The sequence below is a fragment of the Paralichthys olivaceus genome, chromosome 13 (assembly GCF_024713975.1).
Source record: "Paralichthys olivaceus isolate ysfri-2021 chromosome 13, ASM2471397v2, whole genome shotgun sequence".
Lineage (NCBI taxonomy): Eukaryota > Metazoa > Chordata > Actinopteri > Pleuronectiformes > Paralichthyidae > Paralichthys > Paralichthys olivaceus.
Window position 1 is genome coordinate 19,279,843 of NC_091105.1, and position 24,707 is coordinate 19,304,549.

At 40.2% G+C, this 24,707-nt stretch overlaps 1 protein-coding gene across 5 annotated transcripts in view; it reads left to right on the forward strand.

The window, feature by feature from the left end:
• Window positions 1-24,707, forward strand: part of grik2 (glutamate receptor, ionotropic, kainate 2) — a 214,171-nt gene that overhangs the window by 126,150 nt on the left and 63,314 nt on the right. For all 5 annotated transcript variants that reach the window (XM_020091417.2, XM_069537204.1, XM_069537206.1 and 2 more), the window contains exons 8-10: window positions 7,290-7,433; window positions 11,782-11,889; window positions 17,631-17,744. In XM_020091417.2, the coding sequence (XP_019946976.2) occupies window positions 7,290-7,433; window positions 11,782-11,889; window positions 17,631-17,744 (366 nt within the window). The remainder of the gene's footprint in view (window positions 1-7,289; window positions 7,434-11,781; window positions 11,890-17,630; window positions 17,745-24,707) is intronic.

Sequence of the window (24,707 nt, forward strand, 5' to 3'; positions counted from 1 at the left end):
GCCCCAGCTGAAAAAATGAAGCGGGTCTTTTTTCAAAGCAAATGAAAGCTCACATCTCTCAAGTGAATCTTTGAGGTTTTTTATAATTCTACATGACTATATATTTTTAATATTATATTTTACATTTATTTTTCAACTATAGTTTAACAGTCTTGTTTGATTTGCTTTTTTATTTTTCTTGACAAAATGTCTGCTCTGAAAAACACCTTTTTTATTAAATAAAGAAATACATTTTTAATAAACATATTCATCTTCTTTAGATGTGTCATTTCTGCCACATCAGAGCACAAGAGACACTCAAAAACACTCAGGAAAACAAGTGCTGTTCTCACAAAACTGAGGGGAAAAAAGCAATAAAATAAAATAAATATTTCCTGAAAAAAAAACCAAATTATTAGCCAACTGAAAATGATAATCCTCATTACCTGAAAATTTTAAGTAGATTAATTGTGCATATTTATAGTGCAACTTATGTTCTCCTGTTGTTAGCTGAGGTTTTACAGTCGATGTATAATTGTGATACATTTATTTTCAAGGATTAATTTACTAAATAAATTCCATTCATAAGTAACATTGTATTAAAATAATTAAGAGACAGAAATATAAGTGACATTTTCAAATATGAGGAAAACTGCCTGGTATGAATAATTATCTTGTCAATCCTGCAGGACAAAAACATAGATTGATTTATGATATTTCATCTTAGATTCCTCTGTATGTGAGCCCAGTTCTCAGTTTCTGACTGACATCATTGGACATACTGATTAAAAAAGGGAGAAACTCTCATACAGCTCGGACCTGCAGCAACACTTTACACATCCGCTGCTCGTGTCGATGTTTTTCATGGAAGAAGTGAGAGCTCGGCGAATGTGAAACTTAAGAACGACAAAACTTCACACTTCAGCTGTGAAACTTCACATGAAATCCACACTCCTGCTATTCTTCCTTCAGAAATACCTCCAACACAAATCACAAATAATGCTGTGGAGTTGTTGTAGGGGAGTTTAATGCAGTCACTTCCAAAGCGTTTCTTAGCTTCAAATGTAACACCTGTGGTTTTATTTTTATTAGCATTTTTACTAAAGGCCTGTTAAAACCACCCGACCCCCTGTGTAGGAGCAGCTTGCTTGTGGCTGTCAGGGTGCACACGTCCTTTCAGTGTCGATGCTCAAGGTCTTTCAGTCACCACAGCTTTGCAGGATTCGTTCAATCTCGTGTCTGGTGCCTCACGTTTGTTGTTTAAGTACACGCCACACTGGTCCTTACAGTATTCAATGTATGTTGTTTATCCTCATACATGCACATGCCATCGCTCTGACTTAGCTGCTGCAAATAATCCATCTGTGCTGTATATTCACAAGGTGGGTTTTAATTTATCAAACAGCATCAACCTGTTAATCGGTTCATTTGTGTAGCATCCTGTCAGTGTCATAATATCAAAATTGTATTTTTGCATACTCCATCATGTTGTGATTTACAAAGCATCTGTTACATATTTGTTTGTAAGTATCTGACAGAAAACTAATTTTAGTCTTGTTGTGACAATAAACAATAAAGTGTAATGGAAAGTCAGTGAAGGGGAAGACGTGACTGTCTTTTTGCACAATCCCTAAAGATTCCCTGCAGCTGAACAACAACTCAATAAGAACATCCTCCAGCCAGACCTTGACAGGGATGGTGACATGTGTATTTTTCATTTGCAGTTGTAGTTTGAAACATACCGAGCAATGCTCGAGCTGTAACTGGGGAAATATTTATTTATTAATAGCTTCTTTGTTTCGGGGACAAGTATGAAACATGGGGTGGAGATGGGAGGGAGGGTCAGTGGTCGTCAGGGTAACAGTGGGAGGAGGATGTGCTCTGGATTTGAACCATATATTTATGAATATGCAACAGAGGCGGGTTGACGCTGAAACAGGGTGTTGCATTGCTCTTTAAACTGAGCTACAGGGACGATTGTAGATGGGGGAGGCAGGAGTTCAGCATTTAGGTTCAGTTACATCATGTTTTTATGGCTTCAGCTCTGCTGATTTGGGAGCCAACACAGTTTTATAGGTGCACTGGGGACACAGGTCTGTGTCTCTGATGTATTTCAGGATATTTATTTGTTTTTAGTGTATCTGGGTATTAGATATCTGTTAAGCTCTGGCCTTTGTAGGCATCACTCTGAGCTAAAACCATCTCTTTATCATTCTGAAAATAATGAGAAATGGAAAATGGCTTTTCTGGTTGCACTTCTGAGACACATCACAGGATAACTACTGAAAATGCACTCTTATTTCATTTCCCCATATTTAGGCATATCATATTCAAAACAACACAACTATTCTATATTTTTGTTAGACCTGTATTTACCACTGTCAGTTTCTTTCTTTGCAATGAAACAGTTTCTGGTTGAGAAGAATATAATGGGTTTTCCTACATAATTCTGTAAAATAAAAATTGCTCTTATAAAGCTTTGGTGGGTTTATTGAAATTCAATTGGTTCTTGAAGTCTGGTGCTGAATGCTGTCCTGTGTTAGTCCGCCTGCATGTTTCAGTTATCTGGGTCATTTTCTGTGAAATGACTAATATCTCCAGATAGTGAGTTAGTCCTTACATTAGGATGTGAGAAGAGAAGAAGAGATAGGAGCAGGTATCTAATTCACTCTCAGCCCAGCTCTCTGTCCCTCCTGACACCAGAGAATATGCTGCTATGCACAGGATAAAATAATGTATGACATATCAGTGCAGCTTGTGTGTACAGTGCTGAGAATAGCAAGAAAAGCTGATGGCACTGAGTGACCTAGTCATGACTAAGACCTCTAAGAGATTCCAAAAGAGAACAAAACATGCTCAATTTTTAATCCCTCCAAGTAGGAGAGAGGAGAGAGGGAGAGAGGGCTAGTGTTAAATCTCCCTCTCACACACACACGCACACACACTCGCCTGCTTTCCTTGACTTGTTGCTGAGTGTGCCCTCATCTCTCAGGGTGTTTATGTTTCAATCAAAAGAGCCAGAGCAGTGTGACCACAGCTTTCTGCGTGACCAGCAGAGCTCCACCCTTCACCGCGTTAGGAATGAGCCTTAAAGATAGCTCCCACCCCCACCACCTCCTCCTTCATGTTTTTTCTGAAAAGCCTGCTATCGGCCTCGTGTCCTGCTTTCTGAGAGGAACTTCAGGATAAATCCATCACCGTCTTCCATGTCAGAATTTAAAGAAGGGCGAGCATCCACCTCAGTCTGTCTGTTCCATATGTTGGAACATCTATTACCTGCAACATCACTGACACAATTCTGACAAAAACATGTACAGCAATACATTTTCATCATTATTAATCAAGTGTTAATCTAGAAGATATAGTTATACACAGGATCAAATAAAGGGTTTTCCAGTTTTATACTTTCTGCATATATATTTATGCAACAATATCTGAATAATAATAAAAAATGATTCATTTAAAGTGTGCAAATAGGAATAGAGTGAAGGATGTACCTTTTTGTCTTGGTGAGTTATTAACTTTTTCATACACGCCTGTTGATGTAGACAAACCTGTCACGACAACAGAGAACAGTGACGTATTGAAAGGTTATGTTCATTTTCAGTTCTCAGAGGACGTGGCAGGCAGACGAGAGACTGCTGGCATCATTCAAATTGTTTGGCTTGGAAACCTATCATGGTTAATGAAAAGGTGGCAGTAAGAGAATGTTTCTGCAAAAAAAAACTGACAGTGCATTGTCAAAATTCACAGTGCTGGTGTTTCATCGGTCTTCAGAACCTTAATCCTCACGTCAGTTCAAAGTTACAGTTTACAAAGGCCATGGTGCATATCAGCATCAGTAAATAACCCCTGCCCAGTCTGGGTGAATGCTATTTCTTACCACTTTGTTTCCAGGGCAGAGTTGATTAGCTGGTTAGAGTGTAGTTTATGTGTGTGTGTGCGTGTGTGTGCGAGTGCGCGTGTGTGTGAGAGGTAGAGAGAGAGAGAGGCGGCAACAATAAGCTGGAGAAATAGACAGCGTCAGGGGTAATGTTCGTATTGGCTGACACAAGGGAAAAGCAGCTTTTAAAGCGTTTAGCTTTAATTTCATTCAGGAGTGACATAATTGATTTTAATGAGATGTTTATAGAGTGAAGTGTCGGTGTTGCTAAATCATTTGCGAGTCTGCCTGACGGGTACTTGTGAGGCTTGCACCGGGGAGAAGGAGAAAGGCACACAAATCTCTGCTGCCAGAACTCCTCCAGCAAGCCTCGCGCTCATCTCCATTCACTCCCGCACGCCACCCAACACATTTGGATGCTCATTTTAATTAAGAGCGTGTTTAATTCGTGAAATACTTCTTTAACTTTGACACTGTATCGACTGAAATGCTTCGGCTGGAATATCTTTTTGTCGGCTTAGGCTTTTGTTAAACCCCCAAAATACACATCATCATCATCGTGAAGTGAAGCCAGCCAAGTCCCAGCTGTGTGGGTGAGAATATAGTTCACTTCCAGTGCCCAGCTAATCCTGCTGGCTTCCCCCTGCTCGCAGTATCAGTGCTGTGATTGACTGACAGGGTGTCACATTGCTATTATGAGGTCCCTGCGGGCCTGTGCAGTTTAAAATGGAGAGAATGGATGGCAGTGTGAACATCACAGAGCGACAGCGCCTGCTCGCACCACTGAGGGAAGGACTGGCTGCAATGAAGCAGGCAGTCACCCTGAACTCCTTTTCAACCAAACACATAAATGAGTGTTGGACAAAAGTCAGTTTGTGAATGCTGGTTTCAAAGACTGTCAGAAAAGCAGCAATTGGTCATGAAACTGAGCTTCCTTGAAAAGAACCTGATGAACAATGTCAGCTCTCGGTTCTTCTCGGAAAGTAATAACTTTACAACCTTCAGGAGACATGATGTGGCAATTGATAGTTTTGATTGTGGCAACATGGATTCAAAGAAGAAACCTCAATGTTTTCTCATTTTTGGATCTATCTTCAATTTCTTCCAGTCCTCACTGTTGAAATGGTTCAGTTGATGGTAGCTTCAAATGTTTAAATCAAAAGTTCTATGAATTTCTACTTAAAGTAAAAAGCTTTTGTCTCTGTGAGTAAATACACAATTATTCCACTGAAGAGTCCCCACATCAACCAGGGAAATCACAGAGGATTGTTAATAAGTTTACATTTCTAGAAATGATCCTATACTCCCATCATAAGGCTGCAATTTCCCATTACAGCCACAATAAATATCACATCTGAATTAGCAGGTTTCCATGAAACAACCAAGCTCTTGCCCTCCAGGGGGGGTGTGAATACTTTCATTTGTTTTGCCATTTTGTTAGTCTTTAAGTAAAATCCAGTCCTGCATCCCAGAATATGAATCATTTTTGACATCAATCAGAAACTGATCTTAGTATTCCCAACACTCTCCACCTGCACACAAGATGCTCGACAGTTCAACATGCAGCATGAGTAGATCTGTAACCAGCATCGACTGCTCCTTTAATAACTCTGAAGTCAAAAAGGATCATGTCGGTCCTATCACTGCTTGACACCTGTTTCTGAAAAACGGAACCAGGTATTGGTTCTAACCACAAGCATGCACGCTTAACAACTTCGAGGTGACAGCCACTCTGCAACAATACTCAGTGCCTTTCCTTCAACAAGTGCTGATTATTAATATCTCACTCCTGCAGGCACACGCTGAAGCCAGTCTGAATTTCAAGAAGGCAAACTTATTGACTGTGATTGATTCTGAAACATCTCTGGACATCTCCCATGCATATAGATACAGCTACACACACACATGTAACACATATACACACACATGCATGTCAAATAGCCACTGAAGTGTTATTATAGCCAGAGAGCATCTTAAGCTGCAGTCTTATTCCAACGTTCAATCATGGCTCAGATAAGGAAAAAACAACGGGTAATAACAGGTTAAGGACAGAATCTTGCAGGACGAAGCTTTCCAAAGCACAAGACACCCTAGGACATGATTTCCATGCAACAACTGTGGAGAGCTGTTTTGATTGCTTTTCAATCAAGCGAGACAAACACTAATTTGATTTTTTTTTTCTTCTTCCTTTTTTTGATGAACTGCAGAACTATGGACTTCTCTCGTGAAGCGTGGATGACTGGCACTTCTAGTGTCAGTAACACTCCCCTTTGGACTGACTGGTGCTGTCAAGACTTTATTATATTAATATATGGAGACAGTAGATGCTTGTAGCACACAGTCAGTGTCTCAGAAACTTTTAGGGGTTTATTTCATTAGCTTAACCTTGTCTATTGTCGGTTTACTAAATACGAATATTATTGACCAATGATAGGAGTGTTTTCAGTGTATATGTTGTGCTTCCAGTAGTGCAGACATGGATTTCTTAAGCATCATGCTCCCACGTGTATTTCAAGTTACACACTTTACTGCGCTTTGTTCTGTAAATTAGAGCTGAGTATGTTCTAAAGTATTACATTACCCTTATATTAGCACAAGGAATTAACTCTGTATCATGAGCTGTTGATTTTCCGAAAATAAAGTCCTTGAAAGAATTGCTCCATTTAAACCCAAGTAAAGTAATTATCAACCATTCGTTTATTCCATGTATTTTGATTCAGTAGTGCAGTGCACGTTCTAAACCTGCCTGTTTGGAATGGACTGTTTTCTTGACCTGTGTCAATGCTCTGGAGCTCCTTCAGAATTATAAATTGTCATTAGTGAGGTCTCCTTGAACAGTTCTACAATGTACCATCACTTTTTATTGTTTGTGTGCTGGACGCTGTGTGCCGAGCTTTTTATAAACAGTCTATGGTGCAGAGTGAAGTTAGAAATGTTGTGTTCATCCTACCTGGTGGTATGTGTTCCACATACAGATGGACATATAGATATATAGTGTCTTTAAATCGGCTATTATCCTTTTTTAATATGGGTTGAACATGTTAGTTGCATATATGTAAATCTGCAACTGTTTGGATATTGTAAAAAAAAAAGTGTTGTTCGTTCTTATTTTTTCTCTTAGATGCGTTACATTATTTTATCCTGCATAATACAATCAGGATTCCTGCTATAAGCTTGGCAGTCTCCTGTCAGAGGGTAATATGTCAACAGTGAAATCATCAAATATTTATGGCCATTATGTCCACAACATGACAAGATGTAGATCCACACATATGTGTTTTGATATGAAGCGTTGAGTGAGACATCATGGTATTGATATGTCTCTGATTCTGGCCAGATTTCATCCTGCCAGGCCGCAGTGATTTGTCGTGTGCCGCATTCCATATTAATAACGCTCTGTTTCTACCCCCTCTGTCTTGGCTTGCAGACGGACGCCGCGCTGATGTACGATGCTGTACATGTGGTGGCCGTGGCTGTGCAGCAGTCTCAGCAGATCACCGTCAGCTCATTACAGTGCAACCGACACAAGCCTTGGCGCTTCGGGAACCGCTTCATGGCCCTCATCAAAGAGGTAGATGCTTCTTTACCTGCTCCCTACTCTGTCTTCCTCCTTAACATACACAGCACCTTCACACAGAAAACACATGCTCACAGGAAAGCGGACAGCTATGGAATATAAATAAGACTCAGGCAGTCAAGAAGAAGGGAGTTATGCATAAATTGAAATGATAGATCTGTGTATTTATTTACATGGAAGTCATTTTTTCCCCAGTTTATGTGCATACATACTCCCCTGTGGAATCATGTAGAGCCTACTCTCTGAATTTCCACATTAATCACCCGTGCAGAAACATAAACACATTATCTAAATTTCTTTGTAATTACTCCACAGTTCACTGCATTTGTGAAGCAGCGACTGATAATCCAGAGCCTTCTATCTGTGGAAACGCTCGATATTACGCAACCTATATTTAGGACTCTCTAAACTTCTTTTCCCCTTTAGTTTGCAGAGATCATGAAAAGGCAGCTAAGAATTAAACCGTATGGTTGGAGGATTGATAAGCTGAGAGCCCCCACACAGATTTGGATGTAACTATATTAAGCAGACAGTTTTTCACCATGCAAATCTCATCTTTTCTTCCCTGACCCTCCGCTCATTCCTCTCTCTCCATTCCATCTCTTCTCCATCTGCTGCTTTGAGGCTTTCTTTGTCCTCTGACTTGAGGATCTCTAAGCCTATACAGTCACACAGGAGGATTCCAGCATTTATGAAACAACACTGTTTAGCTCAGTGGCTACGTTGCAGAAAAGTCACTGGCAGCACTTGTGCTAATCCAGAATGATGAGTCTCTACACAGGCTTCTGTGACACTATCTCTGAAATTCTCTCCCCCACAGGATCTTTACTGTACAGTTGAACTTATATGATAATGTCCCCAGACTGTGGTGAAAAATGGAATGTGCATACATTTCCTCTGATTGCGATTGCACTGCAGCCTCAGTGAGAATATCCATATGGCATGAAGAATGTATGCTCCGTAGACATCTTATTAGCTAAACCTAGCAACAACTAATGCAGCAGTCCCGCAATACATCCTCTCTACGTGGCAGTTATAGTGCTCAGTTGCTTTTGAAACTGCTTTACAGAAGTTTTGATATAAATGTATAGTCACTGTGGATGGTGGTGTTTGTTCTTAACTGAACGTCATAACTTTCATAAAAGCAGTACAAAAATCAATTTCCTGGTGAAAATGTTCAGCCGAATCAAGTCGAAAATGTATGAGGTTGAAAAGTAGCGGTGCGACGATGTCACCAGGTCCTTAAAAAAGTACACATGCAGGAATGTCCTGATCAAACTGAACGTTTTGATGTTTGGGTGGATGAAATTGTTCGAAGTTTGTGGCAGTAGTTAGCGAAGGAAAAAGTCTGCGGAACAAGAAACATAATAAAGATTTAAAAAACAGAGAGCATGTGTCAGCATCCACACTAAAAAAAGAACAGATGGTTGTGAAAACGCCAGCAAAGGAAAAACCCAGTCAGCACACACACCATCAGTCAACACTTGGAAGACAATAAATCTCCAAGAACAGGATGAATCCTGCCTTAAGATGAATAACCCCACTTCTTTCCTGTGTAAGAGGGATCTTAGAAGTGGACACAAGTAATGGACAAAAGACTCATCAGAGGACACAGGCAGCTGTGCCTGTGCCAGTCTGTACTACCTCAACAAGAAGCAGAAACTGGCACAAGAAAATAATATTCTCCTCAGACAGGAGTATATGACATGGCAAATAACAGATGGGGGCTGCGGCGCTGAAGACTGACCTAAAGGTCAATGACCTAGATAGAGCTGACTATGCTGAAAGAGAGGAAGTAATGGAGGACATCCAAAATCACAACCGCACTGACCCAAGCCAAAGACAACATGGAAAAGTCAAGATGCCTCAAGGCAGTGCTGCTGCTGGCACAGGAAGAAGGAAGGAAGGGAAAACTCCAGTTGGATAGGGTAGAGTCTCTTCACACCACCAAGCATAGATAGACAGATAGATAAGACTTTATTTTCATTGTCATTAAAAAGCATGCTCTGGAGGCCGTTGATATGAGGAAATACAGATGAACTGATGGGGAGAATAATGACCATTAACAAACAGGGTAAAAAAGTTGCAAAGCAAACCAAAGAAGTCTGTGTGGAACCCTGAACTCCTAACACTCCCATGTACTCTCTCCTGCTGCTCTGTCCTTCACCCCTTTTTTGCTCACTCTCCTTAACACCATTCCCTCAACTTACTTCCCACTTCCAGGGTGACCCTGATGAAGCCCACAGTCTCACAGAAAGAAGAAGCTCTTGTTTCAGAAGTTTATTCTCTGAGGTTGCATTTCTCAGGTTGCGTGGGTTTACTCTGGGATGCTCCAGTTTCATTAGATTACCTTACATTTTTTGACACTGTATATTGCTGAATGTGTCTGTGATGGTTGAAAAAAAAGAATCTAATTGAAAAGCGAATTTCAATTTATGGAGTAACATTTAAGAAATAGTAAAATACAGTTATAAGATCTATCCAACTTGCCTTTACTGCTTAAAAAAATAGTTCAAGGAGAAAAATGCAAACAATGAACAACTTGAAAATGTGGATTGTTGAATAAAATTGGTTTAAGTATGCAGGAGGCTTATGTTCAAAGATTTAGATGGCAAGAAGGCAAAAAACAAAATCAACATCATAATGAAAATATGATGTGAATGCTGAGTTACCAAAATGCTAGATGTAGCACAAAAATAATAATCATAAAAAAAAATTCAGATGTACTTGGAATTCATTGTGCATGTTAATTGTTCATAGAACATGGATTCATACTTCCTAATGGCCTGATGACCAAATGGTATTTTCTCTGTCACCCTTTGCTGACGTGACGTTGATAGACCCCAGTTTTAGAATAACGTACTAAGGTGCAGTCCTTTGTATTCACTCTCACACTCAGTGCCTCTGATTTAAAATGCTTGGTTACACCAATACCTCCATCAAAGCCTCCGCCCCCCAGTTTTCAGCACTGGAACCAGAGGATCACTGGTGTGTGCAAAGAGTCAGCATAGATAATTAAACTGTGATTCTTTCAAGTCAGCTCGTTTAAAGTCAAGGCCACATTGTGCCTGCTATAAAATTGTATTTTCATAAAATGTTGATTTCCACAAAGACAAAATATTTGAGTTATTTTGAGTACAAGACACCTTTCACTGCACAAAGTAACTCAGCCATTCATTGGATAAAAGCTTTCAAAGGTTTTGTAAAACTTCAATAAAAAAAGCCAGTCCTAACTCAAGCTTTGTGTTGTGCTTTATGAGTGCTTCCTGTTTCAAGTTTGGGGTTGAGTCAGCAAACAGCTTTACCCACAAATGTTGGACCAATAGCCGGCCATAGAACACATGGCAATCTTTTCGTTGCAATAACATGAGATCACCTGCTGTTTCATTGAGATTGGAAACTGAAGTGAGACAGGATGCTCTGGGTGAAATGATACAATCATTCATTCATTTAATTTTTCACCAGATAGATGAAGTCCAGGACTGAATTGCTCCCTCCTCACAGGGAGCATCATTGAGTGTGATAAACAATTTTAAAATTTTTGGAGACATTTTGAGATATCTAGTAAAAGCTGTATTGGTCAGGTGATGGTGCTGAGAGTTATTCGATTCATCCACTGCGGACAATGATGACCAGAATAAATTCTGTCAGTGATTTCCAGTCAAAGTCCTTCTGACTTGGATTGACTGAATGACTGCACCATTTCACATAATGATAGGTCCCCTAAAACACTGAGTGATATGCCCTGACACTCCATCCCAACCAACGCCCGGGAGGTCCTTGGGAATATAACAGTCCATATTGGAGTCACATATCATTGTGTCTGTGAACTGCACTGGTATCAATAGAGAGATATTCCGACACTGAGTCAAAGTAGTATGACAAATACTTTCTAGCGCAGTCGACTGTTCTGAGTGAGTAACTTCCAGATCTGTGACTCCCACTCATCTTACTAAAGGCCCTGAAGTTCCCGGGATCTCGAGCCGCACTGTGATGATTTTCTGTGCCTGAGAAAAAGCCTCTCTAGCTCTGAGCCACTTTCATGCTACATTGTATCCTATCACACCCCTAAATATCTGTAAAGATTGGGTAATTGCCCTCCCACTGTTACACATGCAGCCCCAGTCACTGTAGGCACCTTGATGGCAGGGAAGACTGTACAAACAGAAACGATGTGTGAAAGAGAGAAAAATGGAGTGTGCCATCAATCTTTGACTGCTTTGCCTCAAACAGTGTCACCGAATGCATTTTTGAAAGTGGAGACGTTGATGCTGATGGTTTAATGTCTCATCTGATATCCTCTGTGTCTCTCTGCCTCTCTCTCTCTCTCTCTTGTCTCTAGGCTCACTGGGATGGCCTGACTGGGAGAATCAATTTCAACCGGACCAATGGCTTGAGGACAGACTTTGACCTTGATGTCATCAGTCTAAAGGAGGAGGGGCTTGAGAAGGTTGTGTCTTTAATTTGTGTGTGTGTGTGTGTGTGTGTGTGTGTATGTGTGTGTGTGTGTGTGTTTTGCACTTGGCTTGCCATGCCAGTGTGATGATTTAATAAAACAGTCAAAAGCACACACACAAACAAATCGCCTGTTGCAGTTCATCACAGTTTGTTGTCTGGCAGCCATATTACAACTACATTAGCATTTTGTTACCAAATGATTACTTCCCCACTTACACATCACTATGACCCAGTGGCTAAGATTGATATCATCATATGTAGATTTTTGATGGTATTGACTTCTACCTAAAAGAAAATTTGGAGACTGACATTGTTGTTATTTATTGAGAGTGGACTCTTCCAATTCTGGAATCTTTAAATAACGGGGTTGGGTGTCTCATGAAATGTGACTTGTTAGACATACATCCTTTTGTTTCCGTAACTTGCTACCAAGTCTAGTTTCTTTATGAAAACGGCTTTGTGACTCTTCAGAGCATCCGACGTTGGCCCCGAATCCCCACACCAATGTGTCAAACCTTAGAGGAACTCTCAGTTGGGTTTCAGACCATCAGAAGTGTGACAGAATTGATATAAATAAAGAGAGGTTAGAATGTCACAGTGCGCCATCCCATCTTTTTTTTTCAAATATTTGACTTGTTATGTATTTATTCATTGTTTGTGTACGGCCATTCCTTCAGACAACCACAGTATCTGAGATGCAACAATAAAGCGTCAATGAGTAAATAATAAATGTGCTCCATCCTTCCAAAGAGTACATGAGGATGAAACTGACGTGATGCCAGAGTAGAATGCTGAGCTACAGGGTGAATTAACTTGGTGCATGTCATTTGACTTTACCTCAGAGGTACACACAGTAGTTGGAGTTGGACTAAATGTATATGTAAAATAAATAAATGATTTGGATTTAAGAAAAGTCTAATTAAATCGGAATTTTGACAGAATTAGAAAAACATTTTCAGTATGCTCACAGAGGCCAATTAATGGGTGGTATATAGTAGTATTCATACAAATAAACCTGGCTTCATTAGGTCAAAACAAAGCATGGACATGGGACAAAATTCAGACATATATACAACAAAGTCTGCCTTAATACAGTACTTGCATGTCCTTGTGTAAATTGAAAGAGTTATAGATGACGTTAATCTTTCCTCTCGTCCATGCTTCCTTCAAAGACAGACTTTGCTAGAGCAACACTCTTATAGAAAGCAGAGGAAGTCCACAGTAACACTAAATTCACATCATTGTTTTTCAATGTGACTTTTTGTGAATATAATCCATTTCATCACTAGGGCTGTAGTGGTGGACACCCCCGTTTGATAGTCCACATATGCTATTCATGAAGTGCTCTGACTTAATGCGAGGGGAAATTCTGCCTCCGATTGGTTTTTATGTGAATTTGACAGATGGAAGGGTACAGACGTTAGAGCCAGCTACTGTAGCAAACAGCACACACTCCAGCTCTGTATGTCTGTGTTACAAATCAGACTGATTTCAAAGCTTGCCAGGAACTCAAGCTGTTTTTCTTATTTTACTCTGAACTCTCTTTATTTCCTCCCTCTCGTCTCTGTGCGGAATAAGGGCAGACGTAGAGGATGGGTCTGTGATTTTCCAGGATAAAAGAAAGACGACAGTTATAGGGCATTTAGACTGAACACAACAGCTGTAGTGAAGGTCTGTGATTCAAAGAGGATAAATGATCGAGGAAGGTTATAAAGAATAATACATTTATGCATTTGAAGGCTGTTTGGAGGCAGAATCAAGCCACAGTGAAGGTTGTGGGAATGTTGGGAAGTTATCACGGTGACACAGTGATCATTATGAAAAATGTAGAATAATGCTGCAAGTCACCTCCGAGGAATATGCTCAGACTATATTTGATTGGACGGCTCAGTGCTTAGGGAGGTGATGGTGTTGTTTTGCACCCTAGTACCTGTGCTATATTTGCAGAAGCTCTGTGATGCTCTGAGCTTGTTTTATTGAGAAACAATGGCAGCCAAGCTTTAGAGCAGTGGTTGGCAATCTACTTGTTTTTTTGCCAGTTAGGCCAAGTCCCTGTCTGATTGGTCAGTGAGAGTCAAAAGCAGTGATTTCCTTTGGGACAGAGTTCCAGAGTCCTCAAACCCAGAGGTCAAATCACTTGTCCCAGTGCCTGTGGTTTTAATGTTCTGAAATACAGGAGCCAGGATTCTCACAACACTGTTAATGATTCCAGCTTGTAACCGTGTCCACCATAGTTTGGCCCCTACTCTCTCACCACAGGTTAATAGCTTTTCCTCCTCTTTAAAGACAAGGTGATCATCGGATGCACTTCTCTTGCTCAATCAGAGGGAGACATTGACCTCATCCAGTAGTGCACAGAATCGCACCATCCCTTTGTCTTTGCTTAAACAGTACACACCATTTTGTAACAGCAAGTCGTCGATGCTGGTTTCTGGACGTAACCCTGACAAAATCAATAACAACCATCACTTCATCCATATTTCCCTTTAGCTCATCACTTAGCCTGGTGCAAAGGACACTCTGGAGGATGAGGCAATGCATTCCAGGCATTTGGGGGGGGCAAGCTTCTTCAATCTGTGCACCAGACCTCTGTGCTTTCCCATCATAGCAGGATTAGGTTAACCTTCTCAAATGACAATGAATGCAGCCTAAACAGCTCTTGCAGTTTCATAAATATAATGTCTCCAGTGGTGTGCCCTTATAATAAAATAAGAAACAGCAGCATTGCCCTAAATTAATTTCCATCTAAATATCGAACAAAGATGCACATCTGGGCAACATCTGTGCTGTCTGTGTTCTTGATGGCCTGGGAAAAGTCATTGCCTTGACTGAGACCTCTGATAAAAACTTCATATACAGCATCTGACAGCACTTCTATGCAGCGAGGAGCAGGTTTTTTTGTCTCTTCAGACATACTGATAAACACATTTTCTCTTGGCTTGCTAGCTTAACATTAGCATTTAACTTGCCTCAGTCTGCTCACAACATCTGAAAAAAGTTGCATTGTTTTGTGTAAGGATGGGTCACTAATGTCAAGGAATATGCTATGTCAAATAGTTATTAGAATAAATTGGGTTTATTAAAGCGTATCAAAGAAGAGGTTAGTCATTCTTTAAATAAAAATACATACCTAAGATTTGATCTATACTTTTTGTTATTCAGTTATTCACTGCAGAGCACAACCTGCTGGTTACCTTCACATCTGCTTCTTAATGCTGCACAAAACCTAAACATTTGTACAAATCCAGTGCTCATTTAGTTTCTGACTCCATGACTCAATTTGACGATAGTGGAACAAATCACTAAGCATTCTTTGACTGTCTATAAAATTTAATCCAAATTCACTCCCAGGTCAAATGACTCTGCAGGAGATTCACAGATATTTATGTTGGCTCCAGCTCCAATCAGCAGTGATGTAAACAGGCTAATGTGTTCTTCTTTAATTTGGCAGCTGAGAGGCTGATGCTGCACCCTTTCCTGTGTGACATTTTGACGCACGTAACATTCAGGATCGGGCAAATGCAACCTTGGTTTCTTGGTTTTTTGGTTTGCAATAGAGAGATTTTGTCTAAGATCAGTTCTGATGATTTAGTAGTTTTTTTGCTAGTCGCCCAAAGCTCCCAGAGTACAAACTCTGCATCAATTAGCATCTCAAAGAAAAAGAAAAAATCACACCTTACCTTTAATATCAGTCAGTATGCATCATGGCGTGTCATGGTATTTAGCTCAGCATGTGTCTGCATACTTATAGTCTATAGTTGCATCTATGGTTTCCTCAGAATAGCATCTCCAGTCTTCAGCAGTTAATTTGAGATTCATGAGATTATCAGAGAAAATAGAACCTGCTACCACCGGTGATAGAAATGATATTCTCACATGCAACTGCATTACACTTCACACTTCAGCATCCTCACTGGAGCCTGCCTCTCAGCAGCTTCTGACCTCTGTCCTGGGTGCTGGGTGCTGTGTGCACCGGCACCTCCATGAATAATTTACCCTATTAATAAAAAACCCTTCAGAAGCCCTCCAGCCTCATGAAGCCTGAATTACAAAGTTGATTTGCAATTATAAAGCCTATCTCAAGCCCTCATGCAGGGCATCAGAGAGCCCTGAGGAGTGTGTGGTGGGCGCAGGTTGGAGTGTTTGTGGTTCCTTCTAGTGATGCTTAGGGCAGGGGGGTAGCAGGGGTTTGCTTTGGTGAAAAGAGAGGAGCTGAAAGAAGACAGGTGAAGCCTTGAGGAAATATCTGATAACTTTGCCATTCTCTTCTACCTCCTTTCTTCCTAAGCATGCCCCCTTTCTTTAGGCCAAGGGACCAATCCACATCCTAGATCATCTGTAGGATTATTCCCTGCGGTACTCGAGGAAAGTGCCCCCTGATGGTGTTAGGGTTCACGTGACTGTCAACTGTTTCCTCAGGGTGCTTCACATTATTCTCTTTATGTGTCCATAGTAGCTTTCTGAGCAAATCGTCTATGATGATCCAAATATACAAAATCTCAATAATACTGGGAGAGCCTCGCCTTACTCTCAAAACAGATGGATATTCTGTTCCATGCTTACATTTACATACCGATTCCTGTTCTTGTCTGACAGGAGTTAAAGGAGTGGTGTTCTACTGATGTCAAACCATGACATCATTCTGACCAGCACCAATACTGGTTGCAGTGTGTCTGTCATGGGGGAATAGAGGAAAGTAGAACTTTGGAGGATCGATGTTGATGTAGTGTAGACCACAATAAGTTTTACATTAGAACCTTACTTTAAACCCATGGCTTTCTTTTACCCAAACTGAGGAGCTTTCCCTAAACTCAACCAGTTGTTTAATTTGCATAAACCTACCACAGCAACCATTTACAGGTATTAAAGTAAATTAAGAACCTTGAATAAATCATCGATACATACTGAATGTAATGTTTGGTCTTGTGTTTTTCAATATGTTGGCTTTCTCTATTTTTTATTGGTGGATAAATGCCAAAAAATGTGTTAAGGGTAATCATAAATGACAGAAGCTTGCAGAGGCACTGATACATAATCCTCTCTAATCCTCCATAATCCCCCGAAATCTTGACATTGCATTTAATGTTGACTTTTCTTTGAACAATTTTGAAGGACAATTAACCTTCCAATCAAAGATAGTAGTATTGATTACTTTGGTTGCTGCCTCCTACATTATATACAACCTCCTATTACCGTTACTGCTTAAATTGAGTTGTTTCATGTTGATAGTTTTCTCACTGCTTTTGTGAAAAATGCTGATATTAAAACTTAAATAAATACCAAAGTGACGAATGATTCAACCCAACCCTTGTTGTGTTATGTCTATGTGAATGTGTGAATCTTACATATATCCATTTGTCCTGAAAACCAGTAAATAATAAACAACATTTATGCTTTTTAAGGCCGGCATGGTGGTGCAGTGGTTTACAGTGTTTGACTCTGACCCTACTGGTTAGCTGGAGCTTTTCTGTGTGAGGTGTGCTGTTTGTGTCTGAGTGGGATTTTCTCCCATAGTCAAAAAAGTTATCTGGCAATGTAACATGTGAGTGTAAGTGTAAGTTTGAATGCAAGTGTCAATGGTTGTTTGTCTAAATTTTCGACCTGTGACTGACTGGCAAAGTGTTCAGGGTGTAACCTGGCCTCTCAACCAGTGTCAGTCATGTATAGTTCCAGCCCCCCTGCAACACTCAAAGGATACGCAACATGGCTAATGGTGGTTATTTGGTTTTGCAGATTGGTACCTGGGATCCTCCAAGTGGCCTGAACATGACCGACAACCAGAAGGGGAAGACAACCAACGTGTCTGATTCCCTATCCAATCGATCTCTGATCATCTCTACCATACTGGTACTGTATTAATATTATATATATTATTTTTCTTTCTGAACAATGGCTGAAGCCATTGTAGCAACACATAGTTTTTTTTTCTTTGTCTATTCCTGTTAAGCAGCTATTATATCTTAGTTGCATGTTGTACTGTGTTAGAATAATGGAAAAAAAAAAAAACTACTCAAAGGTTCACTTACGGGTTGTTAGGAGCTTTCAACTGCATCCCACAGCTATGGTCTTCATCTTCTTTGATTCTTTTAAGTTTGGCCAAATGAAAAGCTAAAGTTGTCTTTGCTCAGGGCCATTGGCATCTTTGGTATCAAACATGGCCACTAAATACAGCCATTGAGAACAGGTGCATAAGGTTTATTAATTCAACTTGCAGAGTATTGTGATCCAATGGGAGGCTTGTATTTGATCTGGTTTGTCAGTTTGTCAGTTGCAGACAAGTTTAGATTTCCAGCCTGCTGGAAACCTAGTCAGCAACAACTCCAGCCAATCAGGGCGCAGGATGGGGTGAAGGTGGTGAAAGCACATGTAGTGGTGTGGGGTCCCTTCACTTTTGTACACTGCACACGTTTGTAATAGCAGAAATCAAGCAATAACTATGCATGTTAGGGACAGGGTGACAAATTGCATCGGACTCAGGTTGTAGAAAAAAAATAGAATAGCAGACAGGTTAGAGTCGGGCTTTGTTACTTATCTCTCCAGCTTGGATGGATTATGACAAAATGTTGACTCTCTAATCTTTACAACTTACATCCCCACTGAAACCTTTCATCTCTCCTTCAGCTTGATGTTTTTATTCTGTAGCACAATGCCACAGAGAAGCAAGGGGGATAAACCAGATTCAAAATGTTTCTTCTTGCATGTATTTTGCTGATTAATAGTTTGGGGACCAGTCAGGGGTTTCTCCTGGTCAAAGATTGTATAGTGTCAGACTCCCCCTGTTGGCAGTTAGTGATTTAGTATGAACTCATAACAACTGATCACGTCAGAAAGTCATGTGGTGTGAACTGCACAGCGTTTTGCTGATTTAGAAAGTTGCATAGTGTGAACTGGGCTTCAGTGTATTGCATTGAAATTAAAATGTATGGTTTCATCAGTTCAGAAGCTCAGAGGATAGTAGAAGAATATGTGATCTGCTCGAGAGAAATACATCCAATCTAGACATTTCCGTTACATTGGTATCAAATTCTAACTGACCCAGTTGATAAATAAAAACCCACTCTGTGCACTTCACTATTGTCATCTAACAGGATTTATGACAATGATGAAGTCTGTAAAAGAACGACCGTTACCTTTCGCTGCTGTTGTTGGCTGACAATGTGTTTATTAATATTGCAGCTTTAAATGTCTGTTTAAAGCCAAATCAAATTGTAATGGTGCTTTATGTGGGGACCAATTATAGAAGGCTGGAACAGCTCTCAGCCATAACAGACTCCCTCCAAAGATGTCATTATTTTTAAGCTTTTCCTCTTTCGTCAGTGCTTTGCCTGAAATGCCCTCTGTTTTAAGAGCACTTTCTGGGGATGCTGTTCATGCTGTTGAAGTAGAGTACCCCAAAGCACTGCAGTCCCAAACTGCCAGTTGACTCCAGCACTGTGGAGGACTACGACTTGGTAGTAGTTGGATTAGGTGGGGTAAATTGATTGATTGTCCAATAAAATGTTCTGGTTTACAGCGTTGCCTTCCATCAAGCTCTCAAGTAATTTATCAGGCCCCGTTATTGTCACCATTGGTGCCAAAAAACAGGGATATAACTTTATCTAGATCCGAGTATGTTTATTAACATTAATTTAATTTGGAGTGAAAGTTGCCCTGCTGTCCTAAAGATTTGTGCTCTTGCCTATTTTTTCCATTAATTTGTTTTTAAAAGGTTTTTATTATGAAATATTTGCAGGAGTGGAAGATGCATGGCTTCATACTGTATAGTACTGGTATTTATTTGAGTACTTAGAACTACATTTATACAAGGAAGTAGGAGTAGTTTTCAGCAAATAAAATTGAGGAAGTGAGTGGATACATTGAATAAACATATTTTATAGAGCTTGGTTAGAGGCCAGTCGGAAATCGCTTTGGTGAGCAGAATTGTGATAGGAGAATTTGGACTTGAGTCAAATTCAAGTCAACCCACTTGGACGCCCCAGGATAAAATTTAACTGGGCTGCTTTTTGACCCCTATGCTTTATCCATCAACAGAGCAGTTAGTGAGCAGCGTCTGGTTGCCTCACGATGATGAAAGGTTCCTTGGGAAATGGTAGTGGTAATTATCATCCTCATATAACTCAACCAGAAAGCAAATAAGCCCAAGTCCCTTAAATGTTTGAGGCTGCTATCCCTTTATAGACTTACCAATAAGTTTACCATATGTTTTAGTGGTCATTAATTGTTTATTGACCAACAACACCATGTAATTAAAAAGTTTTGTCAGTGAAGAACCTGGGGTTATTTGTATATGTATCCTACCTCAAGTGCTTTTGTTTATAATCATGGTCATGCCTACTTTGCAAAAAAACATTATGTACAGTTTCCTCCATATGAGAGGAGTGGCAGTAGAGGAAACTTGTAGCAGCAAGCATTAAAAGCCATTTATGATTCTGTTATTTAGGAGTCAAGCGTAAAAATAACAATATCTAGTAAATTGAGGGTTGTCATTATTTATCTCGGGACTCCTTTCCTTCCGCACGTGCTGTGAAGTGATTGGATTGCAGTTATTAGCGAAGACTCTCCGCGGCTGTAATTGCCATATCAGGGCTGAGTCATGGGGGGATGTGTGATGGTTGTGAGCAGCACGGAAACGGAGAGAAGGGCTGACAATAATTGGGTTTGTTACACTTGATTGATGCACACTTTCATCCAGCTTCTCATCATTTTCTCAGGGATTATGTACTATAAAACATGATGTAATTACTGTTGAGATCTTGGCCTATCAACAGTTTATCTACTTTAGAAATCACTCCCGTAATGTTGTAGTGGAAATGAAGTACCTTTAGGCTAATGGAGCTGTAGATAATATACTGTGTAATGTCTTGGAGAGAGCAAGGAGTGGGCCTTTAGTTAGTTAGTATTGAAAAATATTTAATTGTACATTCAATAGAAAATTACCTCTGTTGCAAAAGAGCAGAAAAGATAAGATGGCCCGAAAAGGACATCCAGCCCCTAAGGCAGCCTTGTTCTTTTGTGGATAGCATGCATCTCATCGTAGAACTTATTTCTGAAAATCTAAAACAGCTAGACGCTGCAGTTTTTATTCCATGGTACTCAAAACAGGAGCAAACTGCTCATTTGCTGGGGCCATAAAGTATTCGGATCAACAGGATGATAAAACGTGTGTGTGGGATTGAGTCAAAACAAACTATGGTATGTGTGCATTCCTGGTGATGAACATGTCATCTGTTACAGCAGTGTGTTTTCAGCAGTGGCTCGAGCTCTGTGGAACAAATGAATAGATATTCCAGGGTTTTAACTGATAGTGGGATATTTCCATTGTTTGTTTGGATCTGCACATGGGATTGGTCAAGATTTTACTCATTTTGAAACTAATTCTCAGTATAGTTACAGATTTAAGGTGGTTTCTTGAAAAGTAGGATGTCTTTGTCATCAGATGATCAGTATGCTACAAATAGCAGACATTCAACTGAAACACAAATAATTGTTAAACACAATATTCATCCATTGTGAAATCTGTCAGTCAATCAGCCAATCAGGATTTGTCAACCAGTGAAAATCTGTGTTCTGCTCGTCAGCACATAAGGAAAAAAAAACCTGCAATCAGAAAGTAGATGGCAATGAAAGAGAGGGGGGCAGTAAACCTGGTGATTAAAATGTTTTGCTGAAAAACGTAATGACCTCTGGTCTCACATCAAGTCTCATCTCCATTTGGCCGTCCACATGCACCAGGGCAACTGCTCTTGGACGAGATGTGAGAAAGTGTAAACAAACTGGTGCCAGAGCAGATAGACCTTCCAGCATGAGTCACATTCAGGGGAGAGACAGATGTGTAGGAAGAATGAATAAATTGGATGAGTAACATTAATTACTATAGATCATACTGACAAATAAGTACTGTAAAGGATCATTAAGCTAAATGCCGGAGATAGAACATATGTTGTTGGTGTAACATATCCTGGTCATTATCTGCTGTGTAATGCACCTCATTTTTCTAATAAGTTTCCAGGAGCCAATGTTGCCATCAGCTGATCATCTGTGGGACATTAAACCAGAATGTAGAACAAACTATGAACAGAAAAATGACAGAAGAGAAATGCAGTAGTTGTTTTTGCTAATTCCTCCATCATCAGATGGACCTTCCCGAGTGGGTTAGGGTGAGGCTGCAGGATGCATTTAACAGATGAGAAAGAGCCACTACTTTAAGTGGACCTTGAGAAAAATGAACTTTTCAAATCAAAATTAAAAACATATCATCACAAATCATTTTAATGAGTTCCAAAGGGTTATGAAGTCACTGTAAGCCCAATTAACAACCTAGTTTAATTGATTGGCTTAATTAGCAGTGCTGAGTCCCTTCACATGTTATTAAAAGAGCAGAGACTTTGTTGCTTTATTTCCTGCCAATGACCTTTTTTTGTGGCAGACATTTGACCACAAATGTAGTGTTTCTTATTGAGTTTCCCTGGTGCCATGGTTTCTGTACAATACATGCTCATTCACTGCAATCGTTAATGTTTTGAGGAATAACCTCTTATTTCATTATGTGACAAGACAGTTAGAAGCATGGAAAAGAGCTATAGCAATTTAAAAGTGAACTTTCATTTCACCTTTAATTTCTTAAGTTAGGAGACCGACAATGGACAATTTTACTTTGAATGAAGCAACACCACAGGAGTTTATGTTGGTTTTACATTGGATAAGTGATTGTTCATCAGTTTATATCGCAGTGACATTTACTGCCCTTAACAGCGTAGTCCACCAGCAAAACAAGTACTTTACGTTGCTGGGTATTGTGTTCATGTGTCTGATGATGTACTTCACTTGACTCTTTGTTTATAGGATTAATTGGCATTGGAGTAAGTGCAAAGAAGCGAGAGAGCCATGCTGCTCAAATCAAACTGTGCCATTTAAAAATCCTTTTAACAGCTATGTCAAGCTATAATTACATAACAGAAGTTATGGAATATCTGCTGGTCAGTTGTGGCCTAAATCAAACCAGAACAAAGTAATTGTGTGAATTGTTGCACAACTGGAGTGACTGGAGCAGTTCTGCTCTCTGCAATTGCACCACAGAATTAAACCTGCAAAAATACAAGATGCTGTGAAGCTCAGTTCTGAACTATTTTGTGAGATCTGTGAAGAATGAAAGTGAGAGCTGCTCTTTATTTATGTGTCCAGAGACTGTTTAAGGGTCTTTCACAGCTAAGTGAAGGTGAGAGGTCAGATGTTGCTAAGGGGCTCTCCATAGCTTCTTTGAGTTTGACTCAAGCTAACAGCGGTTCCACTACTAGAGTAATAATTTTGGATGTAAAGCTGTTATTCATGATAGCAGCAACAGTTAATATAATAATGATGATGATGAAAATAATAATAGTTGTTGTCTGAATCCTGAACTGCAACTATGGGAGGGAAAAATGACAGAAAGTTAGGGCACATTCACATCAGGACAGTCCAGGGGACTCGGTTCGATTGGGCGGAAATGCCAAAAATGTCACACCTTCATTTGGCCCAAGACCCCAGTTTTCAAGCGGACCAGGGATCGCTAGTTTGGTCCTCACCAGATTTCGAACGAGCGTTCACACCACCTCAAATGAACCGAACCATCCATGGAAGCCGACCAGGATTCATTGAAAGTGGACCAAATAGCGCCCTTAGTGACATGTAGTAAAATAAATGGAGGGGGGGGGGGCAGAGAGAGAGGGAGAGAGCAAAATGCTCAGTGCATGATATGAGTTCCCTCAGCAGTCTGGGCTTATAGCAGCATAACTAAGGGATGGTTCAGGACTCACCTGATCCAGCCCTAACCGTAAGCTTTATAGAAGAGGAACATTTTAGGTCTAACCTTAGATGTAGAGATGGTGTCTGCCTCCCGAACCCAGAGCGGGAGCTTGTTAGCTGAAGGTTCTACTGCCCATTCTACTCTTACAGACTCTTGGAACCACAAATGAGCCTGTATTTTGAAAGAGAAGTGATCTATTTGGACAATACGGTGTTATGAGCTCTTTGACATATTGAGGGGCTTGATTGTTAAGGCTTTTGCCTGTGAAAAACAGGATCTTGAATTCTGTTCTGAATTTTACACGGAGCCAATGCAGAGAAGCTAGGACAGGAGTAATATGATCTCTTCTTCTAATTCCTGTCAGCACTCATGCTGAAGCATTTTGTACCAACTGGAGGCTTATCACAGACTTACATCCTGATAATAAAGAATTTATAACAATCCAGTCTAGAGGTAACAAAGGCATGGACTAGTTTCAGAGTACAGCTGGGTGTCATCTGCGTTACAATGGAAGTGTATGTGGGGCTTTCTGATGATGTTGCCTTAAGGAGGAACAAATAAAGTGAAAAGTATCGGTCAAAGGACAGAACCTTGTGGAACTCCATAACTAACGTTTGTGTGCATGGAGGAGTCAATGTTAAGCAACTTAAACCAGTCTAGTGCCATACCCGTAATCCCTGCAAGTTGTCTCAGTCTCTATAACAGAATCTCATGATCTATGGTGTCAAATGTGGCACTATGATCTAGCAGGATGACTGTCTGATGCCATGAAAAGGTCTTTCAATGTCACTTTAAATGGCAATTCTCAGCCAATCATTTGGCAGCAAAGCAATGCTGATAAATCATGCGAACACCTGTAAGGAGCTTCAGTTAATATCAAATCTCAATGGATTTGAGAGTTTGATTTAGACGACTGGTTCAGGGTCAACAGCATGAATCTATGATGTCAACCTGCCTGGTGTCAGTAGTTCAGGCTGCTGCTGGTGTTGTAATAGAGTGGGGAATATTTTCTGGAGACAGTTCAGGCC